The following is a 12,217-nucleotide window of genomic DNA, read 5'->3' as shown; positions in this document are numbered from 1 at the left end:
TGCATTTGCGTCCGTTTTGTCGTCGGTTATTATCCTGCCGCTGTTGCTGGCTTGTCCTGTCTTCTTATTGTTATTGCTCTTGTTGTTGTGTGCGCAAGTTAGTGGACGCTGCTTTTTGTTGCTTCGCATGTGTCTACGCAAATTCGTTTGTGTATTTCTCATCGAACTTTTGCCACTGCATGTGCGTGTGCGTGTCCAACTGAGCATTCTTTCTTTGCTTTTTGGCTTTTTTTTCATCTAAAATCTCTCCTGTGTCTATGGCGTGCAGTCGTACGCTCAAGTGTCTAATAATACTAACTAATGTGTTTAGTGATTGAAAGCAAATTCCGATAAACTTTACGGTAATTACACGTGTGTGTTATTGAAATAACAAATAAAAACAAAAACAAAAACAAATAAGTGTATAAATAAATAAAGTGTGTAAAGTTTATAAATAACAGTAATTGAAGCTAAAGAACCATTAAATAAATTAACTAATTAACAGTTTACAAATTGCCCAGCTATGCTGCTTAGATGTAAGTTGCGATACTTTACTAAATTCTATTAAATATTATTATAACTTTTATAATAATTCAGTTTGTTAAATTTTTATTCTAAATTTATAAATCATGACGTTTACAGTTGTCGAAATAAAAATGGTTTCACATTGTGTTTAGAGAAAGATTTAAGTATGGTTTTCTAATAACCGACGCACTTCGTTAAAGATTTTCATACATTCTGATGTCCTTTGTATAATAAAGAAATCATAAGATCCAGCGAACTTACTTTTGGAACAGATTTCTCAATCAAAATTAACCAGAAATCACCATACAGACTTCGTACACTGAAAACTTAATAATTCAATAAAATATATTTTTATTACAATGACAGCTTCTACAAACCACTTGAAAGTAATATCCTTGCCAACTTCTTTACACGTAAAGGTACTGTCGTTTTTGTAATGATATGTGAAAATGCATACCATGAAGTGTGGTTAATCGAACAAACAAGTGGTCTAAATTATATCGACTAACGTAAATACACTTCATGAAATACATACTATTGTTGTTTTCACATTCATTTTTTTTTTTTTGTGTAAGATAGTAAAGCCCTAACTTATGGAACAGAGAAATAATAAACTGAAATCAGCATCACGGGTTTTCAAACTAACTTAGATTGGATAATAAAAAATATCACTTCATACCGTGGAACTTCCATAACTCGAACTTTTCGACCAGGGGATAATACAAAATTTAAAATTAAGGCAGAATTTTAAAAGAGACCCTTTATATCGTATGAAGGCGAAGAAAGAATATGATATTACACTTATTGCATAAATCATGTAACAAAGGCATGGGCAACAATAGCATTCTGCAACAAACAAAATTATAGAATACATGTTTTAACGTTTGCACATAAAACTTTATGCAAAGTGAAAAACTAAGACGAAGCAAAAACAAAAACAAAAGGTTTAATAAGGTGGTAATCCCGGCTGAGTTTTATTTCTAAAAATTAGAATTCAATTTTCATTTTCGAAAATTAAACATAAACATCTGGTTGTGTTGGTTAATAATTTTCTGATTTCAACTCTTAAAGTGCGAATGCTCGAAGTGATGCATTAAGTTCCAGCCTATTAATGACCACAGTAAGCTCTTTCTTCAGATTCAAGATTACTACATCATAGCTCGTATACATTTTATTCGACGTTAAAGTCTGTCATTAGCCTTTAGGTATCGATCAACTCGATCATTTAGCTAATAATTGCCATGTGCTGATTTACGACTACTAGATCCTAGAAGCGGTAACAGATTTATTCTTGTTAATTTAGTTGATTTACAATTACAATAATCAAGACAACTTTACACGAGATCTTTAATACTTTTTGAAACCAAATCTATCCACTCTGCTGATCATATTCAGTTCATTTTGAAGTTCACATAACCGTTTCTTACTTTCCGAAGCAGATCTGAAACTAGGGAGTCAAAATAATTATATTTGCTAAAAATGAATAAATTTAATATTATATAATTATTAGTTGTTTGCAATCACTAGGTTGTTAACCTTTCATTAGTCATAGGGGTTCTTACTGCCCACTGTCCCATCGGGATTCATGCTGTAAGATTAAAAATCGTATCGGATGCTAGCTGTAAATGCTGCATGGAGTAAGACGAGGGGGGATGAATGACGAGGGTGATGAAATATCACTTTCTTCTGGAATGTCCCGCCTTTCAGAGATCAAGAAAATATTTCTCGGATCTCACTTTTTCGAACATGCTACCGAAATACCGAATATGCTAGTGAAAAATCTCTGCAAATTTGTAGTAGATTCAAGGCGCTTTATCGACTGCTAATTTCTAATGAAGGGGGAATCATGTCTTTACAAAAGACCTTAATTTATAGTCTACGCATGTACCCTTTGGGAAACAACCTAATAACCTAACCTAACCTGTCAATGTTTTTCCATAAAATTTGGAATTTTAGTTTTTTCAGAAAACCAGTAGGATGTTTCGACGCCTTTTTATAGAAAATTATTATAGAATTCTTATTTTCTATATAATGTATATGGGATTTAATAATAAATTTTTTAAATGCCTACCAACAGCACTATCAAACTGAACTTAACCAATTTTTAAACAAAGCTCGAAATAATAAAAAATATTACCACTTACAGAACTATTAAAGTTGAAATCAACGCAAATTAAGCAAACTAATTTCATAATGCACTTAGTTGCTTCCTTATGTACACGTATATATTATATCTTGAGCAACTTGTGCAATCGTTACATTTTCATTTCTTATGTATCCATAGAAGAAAAAATGGTGAAGCCAGACGACCTTAACTGTGCTGATATGCACGCTTATACCCACCTTTAACCGCTGCCAACTAACTGAGTACATATATTTTTTGCAGCAAACGTTAAAGCACGCAGCTGCCGCACGCTCGCATGTATGCCAGTTTCAAGCGAATGGCAAAATACAGTCAAATGAATACAAATACACACACATTCATGCATAAATACATACATACAGCCATATATATTATACTTCCTTGTAGAGTGAAAAAGTTTTATAATATTCCCAGCTATTTTGCGTGTAAATATTTCATGTCCACGCCTTCAAACCAACCAACCGACTGCCTGCTCGCCAGTGCTTTTTTTCTGCACTTTTTCCCCTGCTCCTGCTGATTGCAAGCGCTGTGTTTCACACTCATCATCTGCTGTAGTCATATTCGGTTAGCTTGCTTGAATATCCTGTATCCTTTTCTACCCGCAAGCTGATACCCACTCATTCATGCTAGTGCATACACTAGCAGCTTACATACTTATGTATGTGTATATGCAAGTACTAGAGTACTAAACAGAGTTAAACTCAACACTTGCCAGTCACGTTAATGCAATAATAAATAAATCCTTTATCCCCTTTTCGGTCCTTTCGGTTGTCGTGTCTGTCTGTCGTTTGGTCTCCGTAGTTGTGGTTTTGTTTTTATTACATTTTTCCCCATTTTTTTCCATTTTTCCCAACATTCATTTACACAAAATTTCATTTTTATGCGCTTTAAATGAGATTTCTTCGTTTGTTTTACTCTACGCTGCCTTTTTTATATTCTTCCCCTTATTTTGTTTTGTTTTTCGTTTCGTTTTTTTTGCCGTTTTTGTGCTTTGCTTTCCACTTAGTGGCTGTCCACATTGCACGCATTGCTAAGTGGTGAATATGGCTTGACAAACCCCACAGAGTCGTCGTTACTAAGTAAGTTGAAACACCTTTCAGTGTTTCCGTCGCTTCCTTGTTTGGCATTTGCCTTTTCCGGTTTCACGGGTGAGCTGTGCCAGCCCCGAGTTGAGCGCAGACGTACACAACCCCCGAAAAAAAATAAATTGCATGAAAATTACTTAATTTTGCAGTCTGCAATATGCGCTCTCTCTCCTCGACAAATATAGACAACAAGTAGTGCTTGAAAGTACGTTTAAACATTAATTATTTCCGCATTAAAGTTTTAATATTTACCAAACTTAAACAATACTTTAAAAACACTACTTCAAAATATCGATCCGACATTAACTTTAAAGCTGTGTTACTTCCAAATGCTCCACAAGCTCGCATTTCCTACACTTTTCTCTTTTTTATATCTTCATTGTGTGTCCTTCGGTGTGCCCGTCCTTCCTTCGTGTCCCTCCTCCTCCTCCTTCCTTCAAACTCTCAGTTTTGTCTTGGTCCTTATTTTGCTTTCGTATTTCGTATTTTCGCCTTCTTTTATTTTTTTTTTGCTTTTTTGCAAGTGTTGGAGCTTGCAAGAAAGAGCGTCATGAAAAACGAACAGCGGTTGAAATGTACGAACTCTATTAAATTGCCTGCAAAACCCCAGCTAAGCGTTACTTGTCTACTCAAAACTGTATCAACGGGTGGTACGTCCGTACGAATTGTCGTATGCTTGGTAATCTACCAGTTGTACTCGTTTATAAGTATGTTTGTATGTATGTGCTGATAAGCTTGGCAGAGACTAAACGATGACGGCGGCGACGACCCGACAATGACATGCTCATTGCTGTCTGTCTTGATAATGGCCAGAGTTGCCATAAGCGAAAGGCGGAGGGAGAAATTAGAAAGTTGGGTTTGACCTTTATGTCTCTTATTTCTTAGATGAGTCCAAAAAGTAGTACATACATATTGAGAAAAGTTTTGAGGTTCAGTCAATCGGGATATTTCTGTTTCTTCTACTACGTATTTTATTCCTATAATGGATCCCTAATATTGTACAACTCCATACATATTGAGAAACATTTTGAGGTTCAATTAGACGGGATCTTTCGAACTTCATGCAAAGATAAGTACCAGAAGTCCAAACATAATGATGGATTAACAACCCCACAACGAACTGGTCAGTTATATTTTTTGTTAAACCAAACCTTTTGAGACGGAGGTTCTGGTCAGTTGGAACTTTATTGTCGATCATAGAGGTTCTTTCTTCCTATTTCCCATATTTTAATATGTTTCGACTCTCAACAATGTCACGAAGAAACCACATCTAAATGCCAGATCACTTCTTTGACCCCATTTAATATACTTTACATCAGATGTTTGAGTGCTGCAGACCACAGAAGAAAATCGGCAGTCGTTTGAAAATCTGAGTTAGAACAATCTTTACGACCGATCTTTGCTGAAGCATACAGAAGGAGCTGTTTGAGAATCTAAGATATTAGTTTGCTTTTTTGCTCTTCGTTCAATGTTTTATAAAAAGTGTTACAGTGATCGGATTTAGTTCAAATATGCGCCGTTTCGTTCGATAATATATTTCCATCTAGACGGAAACTTCATAATATCCCCCTCGTAGAAGCGCCCCACCTTATTTGCGAAGAACTCGGACAGCCACTTTTCACAAGCCTCTTTTGAGTTCAACGTCTCTGACGAGTCATCAACGAAGTGTGTGGTCTGGCGTTGTCCTGGTGGAACACTACACCCTTCCTGTTGGCCAATTCTGGGCGATCGCCTGCTTCAAGCGGTCCAGTTGTTCGCAGTAGATAGTGGAATTAAGCGTCTGGCCATATGGGAGCAGCTCATAGTGGATGATTCCCTTCCAATCCCACCAACACACAGCAAAACCTTCCTCCCGTCAATCCCGGCTTGGCCACTGTTTGGGACGATTCACCGGCCTTCGACCACGACCGTTTTCGCTTGATATTGTCGTATGTGATCCGTTTTTCCGTCATCCAGTCTTCTGCAGATGGTTTAAAATGGTTTGGTGACTAACTCCCATCTCCTGGCCGATGTCACGACATGCCGGTTTAACTCGATGTTTTCCATAATTTGATCGGTATTCGTCGTCACAGGTGTTCCACCGGCTGGCATATCCATGGTGTCATTTTCAACCGCCCCATCCCCCAAAACACCATTAATTACTTGTCATATACTTTATTGAAACGCCATAACTCATCTTAAAAATAAAAACATTTGGCAACTCTACACAAGCAAGGCAAGCCAGCCACCAGCACGCCTACTTACTTTCTACCTACCTTTCTGCGCTTTAGGAATCCTAATAGACTTTACGAGCCTTAAGTGAGCGCTGAGCGGGCGGAGAGCGACGTGCACTAGTGGCAAGGACGTAAACGAGGACGTCGCCGATGACGACGATGGCAATGCTTAATATCGCCAAGCGTTGCTTATTCGTGCATATCCATCCGGTTGCTGCTGCTGCTGTTGCTCGTGTCAAATGCTAACAAATGTACATACAAGCAGTGTACTCACCGACGATTATATTACTTGTGTATTATTTTATAATATTCCTGTCGTTTTTGCTATTATACTCGTACTCATCGGATTCCTGGCCCTCCCCCTTTCCCACACTTTGTCAACAACGTTGTTGTGTCATTTCAACAAACATATTTTCGTTATGCTGTTGCTCTTCGTCGGTTTATTTGGCCGACCGACGACGAGTTGAGGACGAGTTGAAATGAGCGTCGTGTGCTGTGTGGTTGTTTGTGTAATCTCCACAGTAATACCCAGTTGGATGAGGTAGCTGACACGCTGACTCTCTGATTCACTGACTCACTAACTACAACGTCAGGTTGGTTGGCTGGCTGGTTGCCTGCCTACTTTACTGCCGCCTTGGTTAGTGTTTGGGTAGGAGTGTTGTTGTGTGTGGGTTGTGCTTACTTGTGGGCTGCCTTGATTTGTTGTATGCTAGGTTTGTAGATTTGCTTGTGTTCTTATTGCTTTTGCTCTTTCACGGTTCGTGCTTTGTGTTTTGGTTGTTGTTGCTGCCCTTTTTTATTTAATATTATTTTGTTAATATTACTGCTTTGGCGCTTCGACGTATCGAAGTTTCGTCGTTTGTTTTTCGTTGTTGCTTTCCTTCTTAAATAGCCTCCTCTCACCACTCTTCTACTGAACAAACTTTTCGCTTTTGCTCGATTTTTGTGCTTCTCATTTGTTGGCTGTTACAAGTCCACAAGTTCCATTTGCCGCACAACTGCACCCGACCGCTCTCACCACTCATGCAGGCAACGATTTCAACATCTATTTAATGTGTGTGTGTTTGTGTTTGTTTGTGTTGTTTTTCTTATTTAACATTTTAATATTTTGCTTGCTCACACACTCAATGCACTCACCTCCCACCCTCTCACCAGCAAGCAACATATGCATAAAAGCAGAAAAAACTGTTGGAAAAAAGCAACAAAAACACATGTGCTCTGCCTCTGCCTGATTGTTGGTGTGTGTGTGTGTGTGTGTGTGTGCGCCATTTGTGGTGAATAAGTTACATTAAAACAGATAAGTTGGGTGTAATGGCATACTGCTGGGTATTCATTTGAGTATTGTGACTGGGCGGAAATGTTTTCGATATCCATGACTAAAAACCCATCTCAAGTGGTGGATTATTATATTTGGTGTAGGTGGTTGCGGAGATACATGGTTGTTTTGGGCCATAGCAGTCAAGTGGTGGCATTGGTGATAGGTGTTAATTTACACAGTGGATGTGTGTTGTTGTTGTTACTGTTGATGTTGTTGGTAAATTTGTTGTTGCTTTTTTATTGTTGTTGTTTTTTGTTACACTTTCTGCTGCTGTTAACGCTATTAGTATGATTTTTTCTCTTTTCTTCTCTCTTCTGCTTTTATATCCCTCTTTGTTGCTTTTTCCAAATCTTGAAACAATTTTCGGTTTTTCATGCTGCTGCCCTCATAATGGTGTGGGTTGTCATGTGAATTTTTCGTAGACATCATAAATTTTCGTGCAACCGCCAATCCCACGTCACTCCAGCATACCTCCTCGAGTATTTTTCTACCACACTCTTTATAAACGCTTTCTTGATTTATTTTTCATATTACACTTACATACTTTATTTTCGATTTCCATACATATTTACATATATTGAGTTTTGCTTTCACTGTGGCACTCTGTGCAAAAGTATTATCCAACTCGCCTGTCAAGCATTTTGGGGTCGTTGTGGCTCGTTTGAGTGCACTTGTTGTTGTTATTCTTATTGTTGCTTTTGAAATCAACGGATTCTTAAGCGCTCAGTTTTTTCACATATCGGTCTATATATGAATATATATCTATGGATAACGTTAACAATTACTCTTCGTTTCATAGCAAAGCATCCCACTGTCGCTGTCTCCCAGCTCTACCATACTACCATACATCCATACTCATTTATATTTTAGCTTAAATTTCCACATCACACCATTGGCGCTTTAAGTATTTCAACACTTCACCAAAGAGCGTTGCTTTTCGTGCTTTGCCTCACAGTCTGTGTGTGCTATTAGCTTTTATTACAGTTTTACTATTTTACATTTTTGGTTCTCTTGCCTTTGGTTGCCGTAAGTTGATGGCTCTTTTTGTGTTGACTTACTCGCTATTTTGCTTTAACGTCACTTATTTGTTACTCGTTGATCCTTGTGTCGTTGTTAAATTGAATTAGTTTATATTTTGCTTACCGTCTGCTATTTATCACCGTTACTCGACTTCAATTTTACGCTCCTGCCTTGTTGGGCTATGCCACAAAATGGTTCGTGGCAGGTTGTAGTGTGTTTTATTAGCATGCAAGGTGGTACGTCGGCGGTTAATGTCGAGAAGGCTTGAGGTGTTGGACATGCAATATGTCTTTGTTGAAGTTTCTAGTTCTATTTTCCAAAATTCAGGTTCATTTCTAGGCATTTTTGGCATATCTTGAAAAATTGCAAATAGCTTAAACCATCATTACACCATCATCTGAATGTTATGTTAGGTGAAGATATATTGGATATAAGATATCGTACAAATCTTGAAAAATAACAAATAGCTTAAACCATCATTACACCATCATCTGAATGTTAGGTTAGGTGAAGATATATTGGATACCATTCTTATAGCAGAAATAAATGGAGACAGTCATCGAAGCTTTATATCGATTTGAAAATCATTTTAACAAACTACATAAGGGAATTGATATTTCAACTTGGCCCCCTTCAGAATGATTCGATAAGATGGTTACAAAGCTTCATACTCCAAACTAGCTTAATCTAACTTAAGCAATGACCCTTAATAAATTCTATATCGTCAATATTTTTTTTATAATAATAGGGGTATATGACCTCTGTTGTTCATATATTTTTCGACTGTAAGAGTTTAGTTCATGATCCAAGCAATTAATCGGACCTTTATAGTTCCAATGTAAATAGAATAAATCGAGTAGTAGTACATTTTATTTAATAATGGAGTTCCAGTATATACAGCATATACTAAGTAAAGGAATTCGGAATATCCATGATTCTTAAATCTTCCTGTTTTATTGACGAGCTTTAGGAAGATCTCTGGAATTCATTCATTCATGGAATGCCTTTTATATATAAGATTTTTATAAGGACATTTTTACTTTCCAATTTCGTTGTCTATCTGTATCTGTACTTAGATTTCGGAACATTTTGGTTTCGAAAAATAAGAGATTTTTTTCGGTTATAGCCGCATTTGAAACAACGCGCCACTCGTCCTTCCTTTTCGTCAATTGGAAATTGCAAGTGCAGCCAGGTTCTTCTCCACCTGGTCTACCCAAAGCAGTGGAGGTCTTTTCGGCTTACATCAACGGAGACTGCAACGAATACTTTCAGAGCTGGAGAGTTTTCGCCCGTTCGAACAATATGACCTAGCCAGCGTAGCCGCTGTCTTTTTATTCACTGAACTAAGTGAATGTCGTCGAATAACTCATACAGCTCATCGTTCCATCGACTGTGGTATTAGACTAATGTTTAAGAGACCGTAAATCTGCCGCAAAGTCTTTCTCTCCAAGACTCCTAGTGCCGTCTCATCAGATGTTAACATCGTCCACACTTCTACACCATAAAGCAGGACGGGAATGATGAGTGACTTGTAGAGTTTGGTTTATGTTCGTCGAGAGATGACTTTACTTTTTAATTGCCTACTCAGTCCCTAGTATCACCTGTTGTCAAGAGTGATGCCTTGGATTTCGAGGCTGACATTGTTGGTGTTGTTGATGCTGGTTCCAAGATAGACGAAATTATCTACAACTTCAAAGTTATGACTGTCAACAGTGACGTGGAAGCCAAGACGCGAATGCGCCGACTGTTTCTTTGATGACAGAAGATATTTCGTCTTGTCCTCCTTCAGCACCAGACCCATTTATTATCATATTCGATTTTATTTTTTCCAGATTTTTTTAATAAAAATTATTAAATATAATAAATTACTAATATATTTATGTATTTTCTTTTCATTTTAGGTAAGAAAAATTTTTCAACATTTGTTGCATTAAACCTGGATATCAACAAGCCAAAATGTATATGTACTGTGTGAGTATACAAAAACTTGTTTTTCATGTTTATTAAAATGCATATTTTAATTACAAAATTTCCTAGAAAATTTACTCGTATATAATATTTTTGTGTTATTGATTGACTGACGCACATTTTGTGCATAATAATTCTCGAGAAATTACTTTGAGTAAACATTTCAATCTTATGAAGAATCCGCGGTTTTCAAGCACGTAAATTTTTTCAACTTTTATATTGAAAATCTGTTCCATTACAAACGTCCCTTCCTATATGTGTTTGTTATGCGTCTGTTAGCAAAACCTAACAAGTTTTTAACTGGCTTCGAATGAATGTTGTATTTTGTTTCGCGAAACCTTTTCATGGTTTCAATGATTCAAAATTCATGCTGAAGGTTTCAAAAAACCTTTTTTTTTTATTTTTGTGCTTTTTTCGACGAAATTTGAATCAACTGACCTCCGGGTGCTAGTCACGTATTCAATATCGTGGTTAAAAATATTAAACTAGGTTTATTCTGTAATATATTTCCTTGGATTATATTGAATCATTAAGTTAATCAGTTTCTTGAAAATACTTCCGAATTTCGCTACTTAAATATTGGCTTCGAGGCAGTGTACATATTTATATGCCATACACTTCCTACAAGAGATCTTCCAATGACAACGCAAGGTTGTAATCTCAAATGTATTTACACTGGGCAACATTTCGTCGTGTGCAAACATAGAATTTGGTCTATAAAAAATTGTTGAGTCATCAGAGTTTGGCATTTTCACAGATACAGCACATTAAGTGAGTTTGTGGATTTTGTAATAAAACTCCTCCGTCACCAGCCACTTACACACATATGACATACGTACATACATATATGTTGTATATGTCATTCCGACCAACTTTGCAACAATCACAAGATGTCCGCATATTTTCATATGAGTACACACCAGCATGACTAAGTATGGGTGTACTTTATTCGTGTTTTTTCTTTCTTCGTTTTTTGCAATTTTGTGGCGTTTTTCTTTCATTTTGCCTTTTATTATATTGTTTCTGTTTTCCGCTGTGTTAATTGGTTGGTTTGAGTTTGGCTGATGTTGGCATATAAAATATATTAAATACATGACACATACGGGAAGAAGAGATAAAAAAAGGTGATACGTAAATATAGACTGGGTGTTAGTATACATACATATGTGTCGAAGCACTGAGTTTATGCAAAAAGTGCATAAATAACCTTTGCTGATTTTGTCAGTCAATGTTTTAATATGGACTTTTATGAGGATATATTTCTTGCTGTGGTTAATAATTAATTTTAATACATAAATTTTCTTTGAAATTAAAAATATAAAATATTTATTTTAAAAGAAACATTTCTCTGTAATTCTACACCAAAACCAGCGAAATTCACATGGTTTGTTATTTAAATACAAATAAGTGTTCGTTCATATAGATACATTTTTATATACATACATACATATATATTCATACATAAATAATGCATAAAAATACCACGCGTGTCTACTTAACGATTGTATGAATATATAACCTCAAATATGTATGTACATAACCACTTAAATATGTACTATGTTATTTCGTACATGCATCTTTTTCGCTTTTACAAACACTGTTAGTAACGCTGACATTTGCTGTTGGCGTTATCGATCCTTAGTGGTTGTCACTGTTGTTTGAGTGCCTTGTATTATGCCTTTTATGGTTGAAAATTTGCTTGCTTTTTTGCTTATTAGCTCCATTTGCTCGTGTTGCTTAATATTACACAGCTGTGTATTTGCATATTTTGACTATTTTATATAAGTAAATACATTTTTTTTTGTTCGTCTACATAAATCCCTTGATATTGGCCTATTGAACTAAGTTTTTCAAATTATCGGGATGTAATGTTGAGACACTCGAGACACGCATAATATATCCATTTAGCAAAATTGAAATAAAGGTATCTAACCGTTTTTATACAAACAAAAATTGAGGTTCTCGA

General features: G+C 36.3%; 1 protein-coding gene across 2 annotated transcripts in view; it reads left to right on the top strand.

Moving 5' to 3' along the window:
* Tlk2_0 (serine/threonine-protein kinase tousled-like 2) overlaps nt 1-12,217 on the top strand; it is a 180,098-nt gene that overhangs the window by 94,908 nt on the left and 72,973 nt on the right. The window contains exon 2 of one of the 2 annotated variants that reach the window (XM_054231072.1): nt 10,185-10,254. The exons of the other annotated variant lie outside the window; for it this stretch is intronic. Coding sequence (XP_054087047.1) covers nt 10,240-10,254 — 15 coding nt within the window. The 5' untranslated portion in view covers nt 10,185-10,239. The remainder of the gene's footprint in view (nt 1-10,184; nt 10,255-12,217) is intronic. 2 annotated transcript variants of the gene reach the window in all.

Source organism: Zeugodacus cucurbitae, chromosome 5 (assembly GCF_028554725.1).
Source record: "Zeugodacus cucurbitae isolate PBARC_wt_2022May chromosome 5, idZeuCucr1.2, whole genome shotgun sequence".
NCBI classification, from domain to species: domain Eukaryota; kingdom Metazoa; phylum Arthropoda; class Insecta; order Diptera; family Tephritidae; genus Zeugodacus; species Zeugodacus cucurbitae.
The sequence above is the reverse complement of the archived record's forward strand: the minus strand, read 5'-3'. Positions and strand labels throughout refer to the sequence as shown.